The following is a 21968-nucleotide window of genomic DNA, read 5'->3' on the forward strand; positions in this document are numbered from 1 at the left end:
CGTCATTAGAAGGTGTGATGACGTCATGTATAAAGTTTGGGCTCGCTACGATCAGTATTTCACAAAAAGGTGTTTTTTAGAAGGCCTGTAAAATTTTATGATGACGTCATAGTGACGTCATTATGTGTGTGACGTATCCGGGTTATGACGTAGTTCATTATATATCAATATCGTAAGGTTACGTCATAGGGTTCGGAAGTTATTGCGTTTGGTCAAGAAAGTACACCAGACCCGTAACGTTGTTCCTGTACGTACATATGCTGAATATGCTCGTGTTTTGATGAGCTAGCAAGTACGTATTGGTTTAAATCTTGGTGCCAAGGCATAAAACAGAATGTATTAGATTTGTTTATCAAAACCCGGCAGACGTATACTGCCAGTAACAGGATAGCAAATGTAGAGTGGAGAAATAACTATATGGTTTGTGATACTTGCTGTTTTTATATAACGTTCCTTTTTGTTGTACTTTTTTTAATTTTAAAGTGTTGTAAGCTGTACAAAAGTTTAAGTTGTGCATGGAAACAATAATTTGGCACCATAAACTTGTGAGGTGTGATGGGAGAAGATATAAAGAAACTTTTGGCTGGAGGGGTATCAGGTTGTTGTGCAAAAACCTGCATCGCACCTCTTGACAGAACAAAAATCCTGCTTCAAGCCAAAAATCCCTACTACAAAGATTTTGGTGTGTTTTCGTGTATGCGAGAAATATGTCGGAGAGAAGGAATAGTTTCACTGTGGAAAGGAAACACGATGATGATGATTAGAATATTTCCTTACTCAGCTATTCAATTTTATTCATTTGAAAAGTATTTAGGATTTTTTAACAAAGTTTTTGGAAATAACCAGTTAAACAAAGGTTTGGCTGGCTCATGTGCTGGTGTGTCATCGGTGCTAGCAACTTACCCATTAGACATGGTACGAGCAAGGTTGGCTTTCCAAATAACTGGAGAGCACAGATATAATGGAATTTATTCAGCATTTTCCCAAATATTTCGACATGAAGGAGGAATTGTTGCATTTTATCGAGGCATTTCTCCAACTGTTGCAGGGATGATTCCTTATGCTGGATCATCGTGGCTTGTCTACAAAACACTGGAGGAAATAACATCTTCAATGATGCCAACAAAAACTGATGAAAATAATGTGCAATTACTTGTCATAAAAATGACAACCTCGTTTCTCAGTGGTGGAGTGGCTGGTGCCATTTCACAAACTGCTTCATATCCATTGGATGTTGCTCGACGACGAATGCAACTCGCAAATGTTCTACCCAACTCACACCATTATAAAGGAATGTGGTCTACACTCTCTGCTGTGTATAGACATGATGGAATAGTTAAAGGACTTTATCGCGGGCTTTCAATCAATTACATAAGAGTGATTCCACAACAAGCTATAGCTTATACAACATTTAAAGCAATGAAAGAAATTTTAGACTTAAATTGATATGCAACATGCTTTATAACAGTTCCAGTGTTCTATTGTTTGTTTAACTTATTGCCTCTGTTTAATCAGCATATAATTTTGTGTACAACTGCAGCGATCAATTTCAACATGTATTATGTTTTGTTAGCTTTTCGCTGCAGTTCATACATTGCTGTGTAACATGCTAAGGAGTGTTTATTTTTGTAACCATCAGTAATAAAACCATCTTTGCTAATATTTTACATGTTTTTGTTCGTTACATGGCCCGTTTGTGTTGCAACCAAATATCAGTCCACATGTAAAAGTCAGAACTTGACTGGATATTGCAAACTTATTGGATATTTTATTATTATTTTAATTTATATGTTACAAAATAATCCATTAATTTGTTGCTTGCATGATGCTGCGGACAATAATTTGTCATAGAATCATTTGCTTCAAGTGGTGTGTACACAGACCATTATGGGCATTGTACTTTGCCCTGTGTGCCCTAATTTGTTTGTTTGCTGGTCGCTTTTGGTACAAAGCTGTGATTAAACCAATCCTCAGGATATAAAACAATTACAAAACTCGTGTGACTTTGTTCAGTCGATTGCGGCATTGATACCAAAGAATATCATTTGTCATCATCGGTAAGAAATATTACGTCATTGGTTATTACAAACAGCGCCAGAGCCACAGACAGCTGTGACAGTTTGTTGTGTCACAATTGTAAACAATGCAAATTATTCTGCATCACAATGTTTTTATGTCCCAATAAACAAGTGATCGAAATAACATCACTTAACAGATCGCAGTGGATCGGTTATAGTTTCTGTCAACATGAAGTTTAACACGATGGAAAGTTTCCAGTCTGAAATATCTTGGGCTATTGTGGCATCTGAGGTTAAAATCTGGCAGTCGAAACGCTTGTCATGTGGGTTTCGGTTCGACTCCCTGGTTTAAAAGTTTAAACAACATTGCAAGTTTAAATAATAGTTAACAAAAACAACACACGTACGGTTCTCAATCAGGAAAACAAAATTCAGGACGCGTTTGAAAGATGAATAACCGCTTATATATTTGGATTTAATCAGTTTGTCGAAAGAAAACCGGCTTTTTTGCGTGACTTGTAGACTGCGTCGTTGTCTGTAACACAATTCCAATCTTCAAAATTTGGCCTCGTCGAACGCTTCACAGATATCATCTTGTGAAATAATTTGGTATTTCGTGCCCATGATGCGATAGTTGGGAAATTAGTACCAAGAGAATACGTAGATGACATTCATAGATTTTTTGGAAACCAAATAACGTACCTTAGCCCACCCATTGGGCTTTTACCTCCATCGTATTGGTGTGCGTTGGAACCGACCTCTTAATAGATCGTGTTTTTGAGAACTATGTTTGTGCACGAATACGTCCGTAGTTTGTTTGTAAGTTGGTTTGAATTGTGTGAAGGTGTGTGTAAAGACTATGGTTAGATATCGTATACGCATCAACATGTAGGCTATATATACGCACGTACAACTGTCAACGACAAATAATCAACAAAAGGTGACAACAATACGGTAACCTTTACAGCTGTGATGAATTAAATGCTCGAGGTGTTGATTGGTTCACTTGTTAATACGTTTATACGAATTAAAATTGCAACCCCACCCTGGTAAGATGATCATCAAACATTAAACGGGTAACCTCGTTTTTTAGGGGGGCGGCACACAATGAGTAGATATTGTTGTACATGCAGCGGACAGAGCCATATGACCATTTGCCTGATTTTACAACAGTTTCTTTGCAAAAATATATTTATTTAGACCAGTGGTTCTCAACCTTTTTTCTTTCGTGGCCCATTTTCATTGCTCAAAAATACTGTGGCCCAGTAAATTTGTATGACAGAAAAAAACAACTATAAAATAGGTTCAGAAAAAAAAGCAGAACATATTTCAAACAGATTATAAGTTCAAAATAACTTAATGCAAAAAAATCATAAAACAGCACTTTCCCTTCTTTATTCAAGCACTTTCAGTTATGACCGCGTAATTGGACAATGGATATGCTGCTATCTGGCTTTATTGTAATCCCAAATTAGTTTATTACATCATAAAAATAAAGTGTTGCAGAAACTCAAAGTAACTTTATACCGTAAATAGTTTAATTCAAATTAATTTACATCCCTTCTCAATTTCTCCCCAAGCCATTATTTTTGTAAAACTGAGTGTAGCGACACAAATGAAAGTAAATTCTTAAAAACAGCTTTGTATTGGATTGGTCTGTGGCCCAATCAAAATTCTTCCATGGCCCACCAATGGACCACGGCCCACTGGCTGAGAACCGCTGATTAGACTGATCATTACATTGAAATTACAACAGCGCTTATAAAAACTTAGCAACCCTTTTTGTTGACATTTTTGTTGACTTAGCAACCTTTTTTATTTTGGCAATTCCAATTGAATTTTACACTATTTTACATTTTTGCAAGAAACGATTATTTCGCAACTTTAAATACGGTATTGTTCTGAATTTCATCGGCGGCGAACCGAAGTCAGTCATGCGAATCGCGGGTCGCCGAAAATTTTGGTTTTGCAGAAAGACGAAGTTATGAAGTCGCGCAGTTTGTGCCGCTACAAGTTGTAATAAGGTTTTTGTAACACTGCAGAAAAATGCATTTCGTTAATAAAATACATAATGTCACTTTGGTACAAAATATAGAAAGATTTCTACGCAGTTACGAGTAAATATGTGCAAGTTTTGTGAAAAGACTGCTTTCGGTCGCCTTGCTTGATGTGCGGTTTGCGTATTTAAAGAATTTACAAACGTGTATTATTTTAGGATAGATATATTACTTGTTTTTATTTTTTCGTTTTGTAGAAAAACCTCAAACTGCAACAATACTTGTTTGATTGAATTTTCAAAACTTGGTAATTTAGTATTTTAAGTGTTCACTTCAAATGTTGTTAATGGTATGTTATTTTCACTTTATGTTTTGTCATAAATACATATCTAGCTTAATAATTTTGTTTTTGCTGAAAGTTGCAGCTGTCTGTTGATGCAATTTTTAGTTAAATTTGTGGAAAAAATGATTTGTTTTAATTAAAACAAGTCAATGTTGTTCAGATCTAATTTTTGTTTTAAATTGTGTCACAGTTGACTGCCAGTCTGCGGAGTGTGGCAGCTGCACGCACAAGTTTTTTTTGAGAAAAAAAATTTTGCACGCCAATTTTGGTGGGTTACCCGCGAAAATTTCGCACGAAAGTCATTTAATTGTACTGCCTTGACCTCTTTTACTTGTTTTGCGCCTGCTGAAATTGGCCTTGCTTGCGAACTTATGGGCCATACACGCACGCACGCGGGACATGTAGGTCTTGCATGCGCGAGATCTCATCGCAAACTGCCATGTTTTGCAGACTGGGTTGACTGATTTGTTTGGAATGATCCTTGTTTGCACTAGGGATCCCTTTTCAAATCTTAAAGTTTGGTAATAAGAAATTATGTGAATCCAAACTAAGGTTTATCTGTTTTCTGGAATCTTTTGTTCTGCTTTCCAGAATTTGGAAAATAAAAATATTATTATCTGTGAATCCATGCGAAATAATTCGATTTTTGGGGGCTTGATTAGGTCATTGAGACAAATAAAAATTTTAGTTTTCTGCTTGAAGCTTTTAATTAAGTACAGTTTTGTTGATTAGGAGTTTTGCTAGCCCACAAAGTTTTGTAAATTTTAAAAAATAAATTACTTTTTTCCAGTAAGACAGTGGTTCCCAACCTGTGGTACGGGTACCACTAGTGGTACGCGAAGGTTTTTTAGGTGGTACGCAAGTAGCTCCTGTTTTTTCACAAAAATCTGGATTCACAACTTATATTTTGTTTATCTGGTTTTGTTTACATTTTTTTCCTGAAGCCTATTGTTATTGTTATGTAACTATTCCTGTTGTTTCGTATCATTACGATCTTCAAATTGCAGTTCATGTCAATTGTCAACAAGAAGCAGAGTTGCTTTGAAAAGCCGTGCAACGCTGTGGGACAGTGGGCATTAATTATGTCAAATGATTGCTCTTGATAGATATCATCTACTGTTTTATAGCTTAAGCTACAAATAGCGTTTGATTCGATCAAATTAGTTGTTCTGCAATAAGTGGTACGCGTGACAGTACAGAGCGTCCACATTGTACGAGATCGTAAAAAGGTTGGGAACCCTGCAGTAAGGTAACACATTTCTGACAAAAACGATTTTGTCTGTCCTTTAAAGATGCAGACTTACTTGATTTAACTTAATTGTGTTTTATCACAAAATTGAAAAACATAAACATGAATTTCTTGGTTGCTTTTTTTCCCCAGAAATTTAAAACAAATTTCTTGGGGGGATTGGAGATCCCGGGAATTTCCTGTGGAAATGTTTGTGATAGGGAATCCCAACCAAATATTTTTTGTGTTACTGTGTCATTACAATGACTAGATTAGTTACAAACATCTAATTCAGGAAATTGTAGTCAACTAACATTATATACTTATTTAATTTAATCGACAAAACTTTTCATTAAAGTGAGAAAATAATTTCAAATTTAGCACTACATACTTCATTGAATCTGTTAGATTAAACAGGTCATTTACCATTCGACATTTCCTACTACTAGATTTAATGGATGTATGTGTTTTTAATAACATCACTTTTTTTATGACAAGTTAGTGCACAAACATCTTGTTTTAATGAAACAAATCTATGTTGTGGAATATACGGATCCTTTCATAAGTTTGTAAAAAGCGACATGCTGTTTGATCTGTTATTTTCACCTTTAAATCTATGTTTTAATTTTAGAATATAGCTTTAGAAATAGAACTAGCTGACTGAATAAAAATGGCAACTCCAAAACAACAGCAAAAGACGTAAGTTTCATGTTATAAGTTTACATACTTTTCATTTCTAACGATAAACACTGGACAAAGCATGCAACAAAACTTTTGTTTTCCTGTTCGTTATATGTTCGACATATTACACAATTTATGCTTTTTATTTAGTTCTGAGCCTTCGACTCCGCTGAGTCCAGCTCTGGCGAACCGCCGAGATGAGAAAGCTCAGATGGTGAACCTCAATAATCGGCTTGCTGTTTATGTGGAAAAAGTTCGATCACTGGAAACAGAAAACTCGAGATTGCACATCCAGATTTCAAGCTATGAGAGTTCCTCATCTAGTGAGGTAAATAAATATTTAGTTAAAATTGTTAAGATGTACATGGTTTAAAGTTGTAGCACATTTACATTTGTTATATATGTATAATCTCAGTTGTTGGAATTGAACAACCACATAGTTTTGGTTCGCATTGTTCCATGTTGGACGCTGGTTGTTGAATAGTTAGAAACGCACGCGTTGATATTAAATTACAAACGCTATAATGCTGCACAAACTCATTCCTTCCTTTTATTCTTCGAGTTCTGACAAAAGTAGTTAATATTGACGCCAGCAAAGTTTTGTTTAGGTATAATTTGGACCCACATAAAACTAGGGATTTCAACATAATCAGTTATATTATTATGTGTTGTATAAAATCTTCATTTAAGTTGGTGCAACGTGAGACTTTTATTCAGGTCAGCAACATGAAGGCAATTTATGAGAGTGAATTGAATGAGGCCCGAAGACTGCTCGATGAATTGTCGAAAGAAAAAGCTCAACTTCAACTTGAAGCTGGTTCGTACAAGGAAAAAGCAGAGAGTGAGAAAAACAGGTAAAGTTGTGCTGTGTTACAAACTTAACAACCACGTGCTTGAGCAAATGTCCATCTGCTCAGTATAAGCACCTGTTGTCTGCCTAGGGGAATAACTTACAGTCAGCGTTGTGTCTAGTGTTTTAACGTAGCCTCTTGGGGGTTTTTGTACAATCACATAAAGCACAAAGTGGGACAACAGGTTTGGTTGATAAAAATATTTTTGTAATGCTAATCTGAATGGAAACATTTTGTGGAAAAAAATGTACAAGAATGTAAAAGTAAACAAGGGTTTTGTATTTCAAACAGATGATTTGAGGACAGGACTGAAATTTAAGCCTAAAATTACAAAAACAATTTGTCACAAATTAAAGTCGTTTACTTTACATTTACCTGAACACCTCTGGGTAGAGTGTAGATCTTTTCAATTGTAAAACCGCTTCAACTTTGCGTGTGTGGGTTTTGGCGGGAAGCCTGTCACGTGTTTAGTCGTCATAAGGTTGGAATGTGATGCGTGGTTGGTACAGAGTTTATCTGTCACACGGAAACGCAAGTTATTCTGCCGTTTGTGATGAAACAACACCCTATGTTTAGTCATAAACGCGAATCGCTTATATGTTAATTGTGACGATCGCGTAGCCCATTGTTCATCATAATTACCCGTAAATTGACCGGAACTGCAAAAATAACAATTGCCATGCGCATAACCAGTTAATTAAGTCACCGTTTTGTGATGAAACAGTTGAAACCGGTCAGTTTGTGTGTGACATAACAATCTAACAATCTGCGTCATGTGGTTGTAGTTTTCAGGTTAAAATTTTGAACGTAGAAATTGACGATCTGCTAACTCGTCGTTTTAAACCGCGGGTGAGTGAGACAGATATTATAGTTGTGGGATTTGTTCACCGACAAGCAGCAGTGCATAAAAAGCCGGCGCCCAAAATAATTCACATCGCACGAATGAAAATGTCAAACACCACCCGCCGTTTCCACGCTTCGCCACATCTCCACTTAACCTCTCCAGCTTTGTTTCTTTCTTTCTCCTCACAATTGTATGCAGAGCAATAGTAGTTCTATGATGTAGCAGTGAGCCTTTGTTGCGTTTCCCGCCATTATTTTTTGCCGGCTTGATTCCGCCATTGTTGGTATTAATGCACACTATATAATTACACGCAGTATTGTTGACAGTTCTTGCCATTGTTTCCATTTTATTGTGCATCAATAAGGAATTTCCAAATACCTGCCACTTAACCTATTTTTTTTAACTCAAATTTATATTGTGAGCTCAAAAACTACATGTCCATATCATTTGCTAATTTGACTTTCAGGGCTAATGGTTTGGAACATGACAATTCGGTTTTGGAAGGAAAATTGAAGGAGGTTTCTGCAAGGTTGTCTCACAAAGACAGCCAACTTTCGATTGTTCTTAGGGAGAGAGATTCCTACAAGGATGAATTGGGTAAATATTAAAATCTGTTTGTAAAAACTCATTGTTTGATCACCAAGTTTTTTGTTTGATCATTCCAGTCTAATGTTATCATTAAATATTTCAGCTCCATTGAATTTTCTGAAATGTGTGAAGTGTCCTAATTGTGTAAAAATTTCTGACCATGATTGTACTAGCGATGAATTATTTGAATCTCAAAGGTGAATTTTAATATTTTTAAAATCATCTGTTCCCAGAGAGTTTAAAATCAAAACTGGCCGACTTGCAAAATGAATTGGAAAATACTCAACGGCTTTTGGAAGCTGAAACTTTGCAGAGAGTTGATTTTGAAAACAAACTTCAATCTGTTAGGGAGGAGCTTTTGTTCAAAGAAAGACTTTATCAAGAGGTTTGGAGATAGTTTCACTTACACTAAATGATTTCCAAGTAAAAACATAAATAATGGTGTTTTGTAAAACTAAGTGTCATGCATGATTGTACTTCACCTAAGTCACCAGTGGTGTCAGCCGGTTCGCACCGGTTCTATAGACCCGTCTTACGAAATTTTATGCGATCAGTGAACCGGTTAGCATTACTGGTAACTGTCAATGGACTTTTTGTAACAGAACCGGCTGAAAAACATGACTAGTAATAGAACCGGATGATAAAAATTGGAATCCCACCACTGACCTTCGCATAATATTATGTTTTTTACAATTAGGAGGTGAGTGAGGTTCGCAAGCGACACACAGTCAGCTTGACGGAGATCGATGCTCGTGCAAAAGGTGAATATGAAAGCAAACTTGAATACGTTATGTTGGATCTACGTGAGCAACAAGCTGCAGATCTCGAGCAGATGAAGGAGGATTTGGAAATGCAGTATTGTGCAAAGGTGATGATGGGTGCTAATAAAAACTGGAGGGGCTTCAGTATTTTGGGAAATTCATTTTATTTTTTTATACCTTAAACTAAGTATCTGTTATCTGTGCCAGAGATTTTTAATAATAAAATCTGAATAATATATGCTGGTAAAAAACACCAATCTTTTTTGCACATTCAAGCAACACTGTAACACTATATACTGACGTATAAGCTATTGCTGCCAGGCATAATATCAAGTTTGTAGAGCTCTTCTGGCAAATGTAATTTTATTCCGACGTTTCGACGTCCTATACAGCGCCTTCATCAGGGTAAATAACACTGAATGCGACTAGAACAGTGCATGATAAACAAAGGAAAAAAAAGAATGAAACGCACATTTGCCAGAAGAGCTCTACAAACTTACTATATACTGACCTGTGCATAAGTTTAATGGTAAAAATGACGGCCCAAATAGACGTAAAAAGCAACACTGTCTTTTAAAACTTGCTATATGACAATATCGAAAAGTTTTTGTTCAGTTGAACTTATGTGTTTTTGTTACAGATTGAGAAATTGCAAAGCCAACTGGATTACACTCGAAAGTCTCAACTGAAATCCGGCGAATCGAGCAAGTCGTATGAGATGAAAGTTGAACGACTTCAATCCACAATTAAAACTCTGCAAAACCAGGTAATGAAATCATTGAGTTTGTCTGTGTAAGGTGGCAATAGCACACAGTGCCTTGCATATGTTGAATTCATGATAATTATGTTGTTGCTGTATGTTGATACAAAGTTCTTCCATAGTCTTGTTGTGTAGTTGCGGCAGTTTTTCCACTCATCCTTTAATGTAGACCTGTTTTACATGAGCTTGTGACAGTGTTTAGTTCAGGATATTATATCTTGTACAACATACAATAATAATGTCACAACAACTCCACTATAATTTATCCCCCATAATTGTCTGCCACAATAAGTTCAATTTTTGTAATAGTTAGGGAGTGAATGTTTTTTTTTTTTATTGTATTTTTCGACAATCAGGTGGCAGTCCGAGAACTGAAAATTGCCCTTTGTCGTTCACGGGATTCGAACCCAGGATACTCCAGGGGACGAAACCCGATCAGGTGTTGTATATGGGTCAGGCGCGCCAGGCCATTCGGCCAAGTTCCTGAGTGAATGTGTTTGTGGCCCATTAAGTTAATGTTTATTTTAGCAAATAGTTTTTGCAACACATTTATTTCCTCACCATCCACAGTTCAGACAATTTAAAAATTACCAGTTCAGGCAAATAAATTGCAAACTTGTCACTTAATCATTGTGACCCTTATTAAAAACACAAACCGTGACAAAGTATCAGGAAAGATGTTGATGATATTGTGTGTGTAATGGCAGGTTTTAGAAGATGAAAAGAAACAGATTGAAAAAGTGCAACAGCTTTTGGAGGAGGTTTGAAAAGTTTAGATTATTTAAAGTCAGTTAAAGGAAACACGAGAAATATATTTAAGTGCCAGTGTAGATTCACCAAGTACAATCAGATTGTCAGTCATTTTGTGAGATATTTCAGTTTTTGGTTGTTTTAAACTTGTCATAAATCCGTTTGGAAACCTTTGATTAAACTGTATGCAGAAAATAACTTTCTTTCCACTTATGACCATTAAACTTATGAACATATCTGCACATAGTGTCTCAAGACCCTATTTACTTGTTGAAACAAACTGATAACATTCTTGTTTTCCTATTTTAGAACAACAGTTTCAGCAACAAGCTGCAAGATCTTGAAGGTCAAATTGAGACGGAGCGTGAACTCCGCATTACTGCAGTTATTGCTGTTGAAAAACAACGGGATGAAATTCGAGGACAGTTGGCAATCATGGAGAAGGAGTACACTGACTTGCTGGAAATGAAAATTAAACTCGATCATGAAATTGCTGTTTACCGAAAGTTACTTGAGGAAGAGGAACAAAGGTCAGTTTTATTTGGTAACTTTTTTATCGTCTTAGCTTGTTTTTGTGATCCAAACTTCCCCCAAAAAATAAATTAATTTGATATCCTGATGCTTGTCTAGCAAGATATGCATTATCCTGATAAATGCATCCTGTATGGGACGTCGAAACAGCGATTATTTATAATAAAACTGCTGGAAGAGCAATACTCATTTATACATTATGCCTGGCAGCAATAACTTATTCAAAAATTTCAGGTTGAATCTGAGTCCAAGCCCAATGGTGGAAGGGTCAAGCTCCAAGACACGAACTCGTCAGCGCAGAAAACGCAAGCGTGTCATCGTTCACCAGGAAATTGAGTCAAAAACTCGACGACAGGTCAGTCCATGTGAAAATGTTGGTTTATACGAATTTGAGTTTAAGTTTGTTTAAGTTTGTTTCCCAATCAAATGAACTTGTTGATTTGAGTGATTTTTGTGTGTTTGCATGTTGATGTTTGCTGTAGGATGCGAGCAGCTGTGAAACTGTGGAGAAACAAGCAAGCAGCAGCAGTGCAGGTGGAAGTTCTATGAAGGTAGGGATGCAGGATTTATTACATGAGCAGGTATAACTTGCCTTGATTGTCCACGAGCATATCGGTGCCAATATGTGGCTGCTTGCTTTTTTCGGTGTTTACTTGACAAGATAGAAATTTCCTTGGCAAAGCAAAGTTTTGTTGTAAAGCTGTTTCAGAAATGTTTATCATTTCAGTTATGATGTAAACATATTTATTTTTGGAACATTTTTTGGTTTGTTTTAACTGTTCCTGAGTTTTTTTATTCTGCATGACCTTTTTTGTTGTCAGAAATAGCAGGCGTATGACTTCTGTAATGAGGATTAAGTTTAATTTGTTGGCTGAAGTTTAAACTTTCAAACAAGTAAACAAATTCCAAAATTGCAGGAGGGCCAACGTCAAGATGGAGATAATACATGTTTGATTATGTAAACACTTGGAGGCAGCAGAGAGATTTATTGATGTTTTGACCAAAGATTGTCAATTGATGAAAAAATTGTAAAGATCTGGCCACTGTCTGCACAACATTATGAATTGTAGCATTGTTATGCAACATACTGCATTGTCATCATGCAGTGACGGAATTGTGTAGGTTATCGAAACATGGTTTTGCTGTCTATGCTTTTGTAATTGTGTAAAATTTAGGTTTTTTACTCGACTGCCTAGGTGTGTTTTTTGTGGTACGACCAACCAAGCAATTGTGGCATATTTTGCCGATATTTTTCTGGTGCAGAGTGTTGAAGCAAATTGGCATTACAGCAAATCTGGTTGACCAGTGAAAATGACTTTGAGTTACCTTTTTTTTATGTGTTGGTCGAATACACTGTATATATGCCATCGCTGTCGCACTGCAATTGTACATAAACATTTGATACGCTTCATTGCACACGTTCTTTCAACATAAACTTTGCGAAACAACATTCGAATTTTTCGGCAAATTCCAATTAATCCATTTTTTACCCAGTTAATTTTGTACAGTTATGTTATCCGACATATCGTAGCACCACGTGTATTTTGGTGCCTTTTACTCACAATGCCTCGAATAAACCATCACCGATGTGATGTCATAATATCAGTGGTGACGTCAGTTAATGCTTCCAGCCGTGAGGAGAGTTAGCTGCCTATCAAGTTGCGATTATAAGCACGATTACGCGAAGTTCTAACGTAGACTCCGTGGCGCAACGGTAGCGCGTCTGACTCCAGATCAGAAGGTTGCGTGTTCAAATCACGTCGGGGTCATTTCTCTTTTGCAAATTACTTGATTGTTAAATATATTTTTTTACTTAAAGATTCGAAAGACTCATCCAGGGAACAGCCCGTTCAGCTGAAAATAATCGTCTTTTCATTTGTGTCAATGAAATTTCCAATATTTTCGTCGAACACTTCACTGCCGCGTTTTAGGATTTGAAAGCTCTTCGCCTTACCTCTATCCAATACATGATGTACTTGAAATTACAGTTACACTTATCACTTCACTTGGGTTGTTCAAAAAATATGTCACAATAACAGACACATTCGGACAATATTAACAGTCACACCAAAAGTTTGATAACCATTTGCTGTCCACAAACACAATTTGTAACGTTTCCAAATGTTGCATAAAGCCACGCAGTGTTTTTTTTTACCGAAACGGTCCCCCAAATTTCTTCAGCGGTTTCCCAAAATTTGGACTTGCAACTAGCCTACTGTAGAAAAGTAATGGTTGTTTCTCGCTATGTCTTAATTGTATTTAAATGAAACACTTGCGGTCTCTTAAAACTACTTAGCGGTCACCCAAACCAAACCTTAAAAAAAAAACCTGAAGCCACGTACCATTAATCGTAGAACTGGTTACATAGAAATCTGCTTCATTCGTATTTATGTTTTTGGAGCCAAAACGTAATTGGAATAACAAGGAAAAATCCTCTGCTTCAGAACAGTCATATAATCATAATTACAATTAACTTTATTCCGGTTGCAATCCAACCAACTCTGTCCCTTGGCCAGTATCCCTCACAGCTAAACGATCAAGAACGCACTCCAATTTAGTTTTGTGACGTTAATGAGTTTACTTAGGACCAAAACCTCTAATAAGCCTGTATTGGTCAAAACCCCAGGAAAACAATGTGCTAATGCGAGACTTTATCTGATTTTCTTTGAACATTAGCCAAATCTAAATTCCCACTTTCGTTAAGAAATGCTGTACTCGACAATCAACTACAATGTGTATTTCAGCTACAAAGCAACAACAAGAATGCAAGCGTGACTTAAACTTTGACTGACAGAGTTTTGTTGCTGCAACCCCCTATCGTGGGACCTGGTTAACCTAACTAAATAACAACTCCACTTTTAGTCCAGGATATCAACAAAACTCACAAACTGTTCATGCTAACTTTTATTTCATCTAAATCACCGACAATAGATCGGGTCGTCGACTTCAATCATTTCATTACCGTGTTGCTACCTCGGGAAGTCTGCAACAAAACACACGAGCTGTTGGCTGTTACTCACTGCAAACAAACGAATTTTCTACCGATTGTCGTCAGTGGAAGAAGATCCAGAAACACTGCAACTCGCGGCCCGGTTCGACTTTTTGTTCTTTGCTGACACCTTGTGGGTTTTGTCATTTGAAATCGCAAGATGGCGTCGTTGAAGTGTCGGAAGAGCAATCTACAAAAATATATTGTTAAAGGGCAGGAACTTGGCCGAATGGTCTAGCGCGCCTGACCCACATACAGACATAAAAAACTGATCGAGATTCGTCCCCGGGTGTGTCCTGGGTTTGAACCCCGTGAAAAAAAAAATCTCGTTCAAACTTCTGAATATTAGCCTCATTTTTTGTTCCCCACCTTTCTGTTGATTACACAAAGCACATCTTGTAAAGGGAGAAACAATCCGTGCTTTTCTGCGCAGAAAAAATATCTCTTCCCGTATAAATACCCATCATGTCTGCCCTCTGCGAAACACCTGGGATAGTGAAGTGTTATTTTGCAAACACACATAGAAATCTTACCTGAAGAATCCAGTTCAACTCCCACATACACGACACTGGGTGTCCCCACCGAGTCGAGGTGTCCAACATACCTCACTGTACCGACCTTGTTATTTCGCACAAGCACCTGATCATGCGGCTGCAGTTGAAGCTTTGAACTACAACACATACGTCATTAGTGATTACGTCACGACCGGTGTAACCATGGAGACTTACTTTTGCAGGGAGATTAGTTTACGGAGGTCGCGAAGCACAGGGTTTCTGCCAGAACTGTCAGTGACGTAGGGGCTAGATGCAAATCCAAGGAGACCGCTGCTTTTGAAGAACGCTTTGCACATCTGACATTTACATCCAAGGATCGGACCGGGGAAAATGGATGACCGGAACGCCCTGTGCACGGAAACGTTTTGTTGGTTGTACACCACTTTATGTCGGGCAAACACACACTCTACCTGTCGCTATTGGCCGCTTGCAACAAAACTGCGTTGTCATGGCTTCTGGACAAGATGACGTCAGCTATATGACGTGTTTCGTCATTACTTACATCATCGTCGGTTTGAACTTCGACACTGAACTTGTCTTCGGCTTTCAACCTTTCCTCCTCCTGAATTCGATCGTATTCTTTCGCCTGGAACAATCGGGTGATTATAGGTTCGGCCAAATTTAATTGTTTTCAGGGAAGCGATTAACTTGTGATGAACATTTATAATCTTCCCTGGGCAAATTGCTCAGTTTGAAATTTATTATCCACAAACCTGAATATCCTGGATCGATTTTTGAAGCGAAATTATTTCAACTTTTGCCGCCTCAAGATTACAACTGAGTGTTTCGTTACGCTTGATTGCTTCTTCAGTTTTATTCTTTAGCTCTTTGTGGTTGTTTTGCAGCACTTTGTGGCAATGTTCCAACTTTTGATGATCAAAATATCCCAAATCTGAAACCCACCTGAAACAAAACACAAAATTACAAACTTGAAATTAATGGTCGATGATTTGGCAGAACACCATGACAAAATATTTGAACTTTTCCACATTTTTGCATTTAATCTTTATTGAAATTGTTACATGTATAGTTTAAGCGGCATCGAGCAACGGCAAATAACACCGACATCAGAACTAACCTGTTTTCGTCAGCGGTATTGCTGGCAGTCGAAGACTTTTGCGGGTTTTGTGTGGAAACTGTTGAACTCCTTGGACACGAACAAGCAATTTTGTATTTACTTCCACAATCGAACTTAACCCCGGGAAGCGAGATTTCGAAAAATCCCTGAAATGTTTGAAATATCGTTAAACTGCGACGGTGGCTGCAGCAATCACTTTGACGTATCACTTACAAGTTCGTCGTCACCGGTAGGGTTTGACCTCCGGTTGCAAGGAAGGATTACCGGCTACAAAAACGAAAAAACAAACAATTTGATCAAATCCTGTTCGTTTACACCAACTTTAAATGAAGCCTTACTTCTGTTTGAATTTCCCGATCGTCAGTTGAGGTCGTTTGCGAAAACATTTCCTGAACAGTTTGCAGGGAAAAATCCCTCGTTTCCCGGGGAGGAGGGCTAGGACTTCGCGGGAGAGCTTGGTTCTTCCGCAATTCGACAATTTGTTCCCGTTGTTCCTCAATCAATGTTTCCAAACTACACAAAACATCGTCAGGAAACAAATCTTAATGCAAAAAAGGTTGAAGCCTCGTAAAACAAATACAAAAAATACCAGTGGCCAAAATTGTAAAAATACCTACAATAAAAAGTAAAGAAACAAATTTCAAAAATTCGAAGCATCGTCGAAACTTTTTGTTGTGCTGAAACGCCCAACTTCATCTCACCTGTTTTTCTCTTTCAACAAATCCGCAACCTCAGCGCATAGGGGAACCACCCCCCGACGTGACGCTCTGATGACGAAAGCAACCGCTTGTGACGCAGTAGACTTGTCCATGTTGACGTCAGACATCGGAAATTCCCCATCTGTTAAAAAATGGCAATTTTGTTTCTATTGCATTGCGCCTCTTTGCAACAAAACCCCAAACGAGGTGGGGTTAAAACACCCCTCAATGGGTTAAACGGGGTAAACCGGTGGTTTGATTTAAACCCAAGGCATAGCGTGGGTGTGTCGGTCCCAGTGGTTATCACAGGGAATCTGAAAATCCTGTAATTTCACATAAATACCCCCCTCCCCATCAAATGAGCGCTTACTTTCTGCGCTCCACTCAAAGTTGAGAGCTTCATCTATCGCTTCTTGAAACGGTTCAAGGATTTCTACTGTGTCCTCATCCGACTTTTGTCGTCCCAATTTACCCGACTTTCTGTGCTTTGAAAACTTCCCACTAAACATTTTTATGCTGTCGCTTGAGTTTAACTTTGCAAATGAATTGCTGCCCTGAAACTGCTGCTCCCAACTGTGAGAAACTGCACTGAAATATTTATGATCTATTCGTCGTTTTTTATTTATTAATGATATCATTATTTATTAATGATATCTCTATGACAACCGTTCATACGCAAATTCCGTTTAACTGTTACGTCACCTTTCAGTTTTCGTCTTATACTGCGTCCGATGTTTGATGTATTATGACGTCGGTCATCGAATCGAACAATTCTTTGTCCATTATCCGCCACGTCCAAATCTACATTGTGACGTAATAATCCATGTTTTGTAGAAACAGTTGTTTCTAGTGACGTAAGTGATGACGTAGACGACGAACGGCATTGTGACGAAATTCTTGTAATAAAAACAAAGATTAATGATGAAATATCGGCCCAAATAGACGTAAATAGCGACATGCTTTATTGTTCAAACGTTTCGGCAAATGCTTAAGTCATCATCAGTGACATGAAGGCCACGATCAGTTATAGCATTTGCCGAAACGTTTGAAAAATAAATTATCTCACTTTTTTACGTCTATATACATAGGCCACTATTTTTATCATTGAAAGAAAGTAGACATCGCTTTTACAAAACTTCGATCACAATTTTGTCGTACTTAGGAAACCTGCATGACGTAACGCTTTCGTCATCACTTCCCCTGCAGCTGTCAGTCGATTTTATGCTGAAAATACTTCTTCTGTGGTTTCTGTGCATTGTTTTGTTGAACTAACTTCTCAGCAGCACAGGTTTCCACATGCACTGATGGGAATCACAACACATAAGCCTTCAAATTTCAAGTAGTTATCATTGCACCGCTATTACACCCACTTATATACTAGGTGTGTCATTTACACGTCATAATTGACTTTATTGGCTCACTATCACACGGCTACCAGTTATCTCGCCACAATGGTTTTTAACCCAGCATTTTTTCAATATATGGCGGTCTCAGGTACACCCGTATATGTTACTATAGTGTGGTCCAACTATATTTTGTTCCGGGCCATTCAAAATCGTTAACTTACTGCGCGGGCCAACAAAATTATCTCGCGGGACACAATTGGCCCGCGTGCCTGCAGTCGGACCACGCTGTGTTACTACTTGCATGTTTCTTATCACCGCTTTGTTACCGGTATTTACAACTTGTGTCGCCCTTATTCTGTTGTGTTACCAAGTTACATCCCATTTTTGCTGATTCTATTTCTCTGAAACGTTGACATGTTTTAAACACAAATATTGGTTGATATTTAATTGCTGAGAGTTTTATTTTTTTACAAGTTATAATTGGTTTTGAAATCGCACACTTTTAAAATAAGCATCTGCGCATGGACAAAAGCGGGATGGTTTCATATTTCTGTCGTTTTCTCACGAGCAAGAGTGTATGAAGGTTTGTATTCGCGTCGTGAGCTTCTATTTCGTGGTAAAAACACATTTGGTAAAAGCCGATAATTAGTGAGTGAATTTGCAGAACATTCTTTTCCAGTCCACCAGCTGTTTCCTGTTTCCACCTAAATGCTCGTAACGCCAGAATAACCAACGCATTGCACAAGTTGCAGATATTAAGCTTGGTTTGTGTGTTGTTGAAGCCACTTCGATTTGCTCCAAGTCAGTGTAAATTTACTTTGTCCCATAGATATTAGCGCTTGCAAATAAACTGAGGAGAAACGATTCTGGTCAAACTGTTTGAATTATCAACTTTACTTCGATATTTTTGTTAGCGCAATGTATTTCGCCTTCTGTGGGCATCAACTGCAAGATACAGTGTACAGACTAGAACGTTGTGATCAGCCTTACATTAATTAGGTCATAGTTCACCTGTGTTTGGATATCACAAACACCAACAGAGGCAGACTTGCACCTGAGCAGTTTCCTGAGGCAGTCGGCAATGCTGAAGCGTCACTTTGTTAAAGTTTGTGTGCTTTTATGTTGACTCGCTGTGTCATGAAACCTTGTTTGACCACAAAACATATTTATCGCTACCACGTTGTACAGCACAGTAGGTTTTCCATACATTGCTAGGGTGGCTGCAGGTAGATTACTTGACATGTGTTACTCATGTATCCAGTGGTGGGATCCAGCCGGTTCGCGCCGGTTCTATAAAACCATCTCACGAAATTTTATGAGATTAGCGAACCGGTTAGCATTACTGGTTACTGTCAATGGACTTTTTGCAACAGAACCGGCTGAAAAACTATGACTTCTGTGACAGAACCGGCTGACAAAAAAATTTAAATCACACCACTGCATATATCAAAGTGCTAAGTTGCAATTTACAGGGCAAGGATATCAAGTTTATTCTGTTGAATTTTGACGCAGTATTTTAGTCAAACTGATTGGACTTTCAGTTTCCCTGGTAACTTAACCACTTGTGACATCACAAAATGTGGAAAGTTTCCCGCCAAATCGGAAAACCCGGCAGTGACGTGGGAGAGTTTGATTACGCAAGAGGACTGAGAGTATCACGTGACACAGGTAACGTCATCATTGCTGACGTCAACAATAAACGCGTCCAGGTAATAAAAGCATTTATGACGTCATATTGCGGATATTTATTGAAATGTTGTTGGTAGATTTTTGATGGAAATGAAAAATATTTGTATCATTGGTCGGTTGAGGTGAAAGGGATGAAACTTTGTCCACTAGATGTCCACAGGATGACCTCTGACCTCGTAATAGGGGCGATTGAAGGTCAAGCGGTTATTTGGAGTTGTCCTGACGTCACAGGTTGGTTATGTTGTGTTTCTATGTTGTTGTTAATTTAAAGTGGGTTTTGTGTATTGTTACACACGTATGTGGGTTTTGTGTATTGTTACACACGTATGCTTTAACATCAAAATGTGCAAGATCTGACTCTCCAAGAAAGATTTCTGTTTTATTTAAAAGAAAATAGCTAAATATTTACACGAAACAAAATCGGCCGAATTTAAAACAAAATACATTATTGAAACAAATTTTCCTGCAGATTACAGCGGAGTCGAGACGCGGATTCTTAAGACTTTCGGGAACGAATATTTCGTTTTTCCTCGGAGTGTTGTATCCAATGAGCGCAAGCAACTATTCGTCAGTGACGTCGGAAAACACGTGGTTGTGTCACATGACTGGGAAGGAAACGTCATCAGATCGATCGGTGACGTCGTAATGCATGTATGTGATACAGTGCAGCATTGTGACGTTGTTGTTATGTGTGTAGGAGGTCTCGGTAGCGGGGACAGTCAGTTTAATTGGCCTTACTACATGTGCCAGGATGACAAGGGTCGGTTGGTTGTGTCTGATTCCCACAACAGATGCGTGAAGTTGTTTGACCGGGATCTCAAGTTCATCTCATCGTTCGGGCATGGCTACTTTGCATGTGCCTGTGGAGTTGCACAAGAAGACGGAGGGTAGGTGTGACCGCTGGGTGGCAGCAGTGAGTATGTCGCTAGGTGACAGCAATGAGTGTGTCGCTGGGTGGCAGCAGTTGGTGTGTCGCTAGGTGGCAGCATCAACAAATCAATGATTCCGAGTTGTAAGTCGGGCCGGACTTTTCGGGCAGGGTTCGGGCTTAGGTTCTTCAATGAAACGGGCTTGATTCCGGTCTAACTTTCAGAATTATTTTGAATAAATTTAACTAGCTAAGTAGCCAGTTGCTGGATCTGACCTAAAGTCAAACAGCCCTAAAACACCTTTTTCAAGACAAATTGTCTATTGTGCTTGTTGTCTTTGTCTTTCCTGGGGCTTTAATCTATAGGCATGTCAATCAAACTTTCGGGCCTAAAAGGGCTTCTCAAAAACGATTCGGGTTCGGGCTCCAATTTCAGGCCCGTTTACAACTCTGAAATGATTTATTTTGGTAGGAACTTCGTGGTTGGAGATTATGACAAGCAATCCATTCTGAGATTTTCAGCAGACGGGAAATTCATGGAATATCTCGACCAAGACATGGAACTTCCCAGTTCGTCGGTTGCTACGGGCAACAACAACGAAATATTCGCGGCGTTTCAGGACGGCGTTAAAGTTTACACCAGATCTTAACTCACTCTCACTAACCTTGCAATTATGCGCAGCTGTTGTGTTAACGTGAATTGTTGGTTGTTCATTCCAGCTTACATCTTGTTCTGAGATTCCTGAAAACATCAACAACATGTTTGTTGAAATAAACATGAGAGTTTCTCGTAAGAAGGCTCCACGACTATGGATGCCATTTTTATGCAGGTTAAAAACATAGTTCTGTAGCGCCAATTAGTGTTTGACATTTATTAGGTGTGCGCAACCACATGGTGGCGTCGTTTGTATGATTTAGGTTTTCCGGTTAAACGGCCACAACTTCTAGGTAATGACGTCACTCAGTTACATAAAAAGTTCTTCTAAAGATTTTCTTTCATTAACTTAAGGTTCAATATTTTTCTTTCGTTCAAAAATACATTTTTATCCACCATGCACCAAGCACTTACAGAATCAGATCCGGTTTCTCGATATAATCTGGGATGTAATTGAAACTCAGCAGTTAGTTTGAATAAATGTTCACGTTGCGGAGTTGTGGTTCGCTTCCAAAGTTGTGTGACGCATAAAGCCGATGTTTTGCGATGACCAGCGAAGCAGTTTGCCCCAGGCGGAATACAGAGCAGGGAAGGTCTACAATTAAAAGCGCTCAGCACAAGTCAGGCGCCACTCTGTACTTCATGCATTGCAGCCTTTGTTTCCACGATCACATTCAAGGCGGAAAATTATCTGAGGTTCGCGTTTTGTTCGTTTGTTTGTTTGATTGTTTGTTTAGGG

The 21968-nt window shown here is 38.2% G+C and overlaps 4 protein-coding genes and 1 non-coding gene across 8 annotated transcripts; 4 read left to right on the top strand and 1 right to left on the bottom strand.

The window, feature by feature from the left end:
* Positions 1–239: 239 nt before the first annotated feature.
* Positions 240–1994, top strand: LOC145233294 (mitochondrial coenzyme A transporter SLC25A16-like). Its single transcript, XM_080098000.1, has one exon. The coding sequence runs from the start codon at positions 556–558 to the stop codon at positions 1444–1446; it is 891 nt and encodes a 296-aa protein (XP_079954126.1). The 5' UTR covers positions 240–555; the 3' UTR covers positions 1447–1994.
* Positions 1995–6195: 4201 nt separating this feature from the next.
* Positions 6196–12957, top strand: LOC145233290 (lamin-B1-like). 3 transcript variants are annotated; one of them, XM_080097992.1, is made up of 11 exons: positions 6197–6285; positions 6418–6595; positions 6985–7121; positions 8429–8559; positions 8784–8935; positions 9248–9418; positions 9952–10077; positions 11131–11351; positions 11587–11707; positions 11835–11933; positions 12270–12957. In XM_080097992.1, exons 1-11 carry the CDS (start codon positions 6257–6259, stop codon positions 12312–12314), a joined length of 1410 nt encoding a protein of 469 aa, XP_079954118.1. In that variant the 5' UTR covers positions 6197–6256; the 3' UTR covers positions 12315–12957. The 3 variants fall into 3 exon arrangements, with proteins under 3 accessions (XP_079954120.1, XP_079954118.1, XP_079954119.1); XM_080097993.1 differs by having other exon boundaries at positions 11835–11903; XM_080097994.1 differs by lacking the exon at positions 11835–11933 and having other exon boundaries at positions 6196–6285.
* Positions 12958–13049: 92 nt separating this feature from the next.
* Trnaw-cca (transfer RNA tryptophan (anticodon CCA)) lies at positions 13050–13121 on the top strand. The gene has a single exon. It is a non-coding gene; the product is annotated as a tRNA-Trp (tRNA).
* Positions 13122–14219: 1098 nt separating this feature from the next.
* Positions 14220–18121, bottom strand: LOC145233288 (uncharacterized). Of its 2 annotated transcripts, XM_080097988.1 has the most exons (13): positions 17830–18121; positions 17374–17567; positions 16675–16813; positions 16312–16486; positions 16187–16240; positions 15974–16119; positions 15609–15798; positions 15306–15481; positions 15070–15243; positions 14875–15011; positions 14711–14817; positions 14395–14531; positions 14220–14335 (listed from the first exon to the last, which is right to left on the bottom strand). In XM_080097988.1, exons 1-13 carry the CDS (start codon positions 17925–17927, stop codon positions 14311–14313), a joined length of 1752 nt encoding a protein of 583 aa, XP_079954114.1. In that variant the 5' UTR covers positions 17928–18121; the 3' UTR covers positions 14220–14310. The 2 variants fall into 2 exon arrangements, with proteins under 2 accessions (XP_079954114.1, XP_079954115.1); XM_080097989.1 differs by lacking the exons at positions 17374–17567; positions 17830–18121 and adding an exon at positions 17042–17241.
* Positions 18122–19475: 1354 nt separating this feature from the next.
* On the top strand, positions 19476–21919 carry LOC145233295 (uncharacterized). Its single transcript, XM_080098001.1, has 5 exons — positions 19476–19726; positions 19784–19937; positions 20176–20340; positions 20404–20593; positions 21047–21919. The coding sequence occupies exons 1-5, from the start codon at positions 19595–19597 to the stop codon at positions 21222–21224; spliced, it is 819 nt and encodes a 272-aa protein (XP_079954127.1). The 5' UTR covers positions 19476–19594; the 3' UTR covers positions 21225–21919.
* Positions 21920–21968: the final 49 nt, after the last annotated feature.

Source organism: Phallusia mammillata, chromosome 6 (genome assembly GCF_965637545.1).
Source record: "Phallusia mammillata chromosome 6, kaPhaMamm4.hap1.1, whole genome shotgun sequence".
Taxonomy (NCBI): Eukaryota; Metazoa; Chordata; class Ascidiacea; order Phlebobranchia; family Ascidiidae; genus Phallusia; species Phallusia mammillata.

Bases quoted from the DNA above. Each gene is read 5' to 3' on its own strand.
- LOC145233294 (XM_080098000.1), top strand. From the start codon at position 556: ATGGGAGAAGATATAAAGAAACTTTTGGCTGGAGGGGTATCAGGTTGT.
- LOC145233290 (XM_080097992.1), top strand. From the start codon at position 6,257: ATGGCAACTCCAAAACAACAGCAAAAGAC. The intron at 6,596-6,984 runs GTAAATAAATAT...ACTTTTATTCAG, and splicing joins AGAGTTCCTCATCTAGTGAG to GTCAGCAACATGAAGGCAAT. The intron at 8,560-8,783 runs GTAAATATTAAA...ATCTGTTCCCAG, and splicing joins TTCCTACAAGGATGAATTGG to AGAGTTTAAAATCAAAACTG.
- LOC145233288 (XM_080097988.1), bottom strand. From the start codon at position 17,927: ATGCACAGAAACCACAGAAGAAGTATTTTCAGCATAAAATCGACTGAC. The intron at 17,568-17,829 runs GTACGACAAAAT...TTTTATTACAAG, and splicing joins ACGTCATGCAGGTTTCCTAA to AATTTCGTCACAATGCCGTT. The intron at 14,336-14,394 runs GTAGAAAATTCG...GTTTTGTTGCAG, and splicing joins TCTTCCACTGACGACAATCG to ACTTCCCGAGGTAGCAACAC.
- LOC145233295 (XM_080098001.1), top strand. From the start codon at position 19,595: ATGTGGAAAGTTTCCCGCCAAATCGGAAAACCCGGCAGTGACGTGGGA. The intron at 19,727-19,783 runs GTAATAAAAGCA...TGTTGTTGGTAG, and splicing joins TCAACAATAAACGCGTCCAG to ATTTTTGATGGAAATGAAAA. The intron at 20,341-20,403 runs GTGACGTCGTAA...TTATGTGTGTAG, and splicing joins AAACGTCATCAGATCGATCG to GAGGTCTCGGTAGCGGGGAC.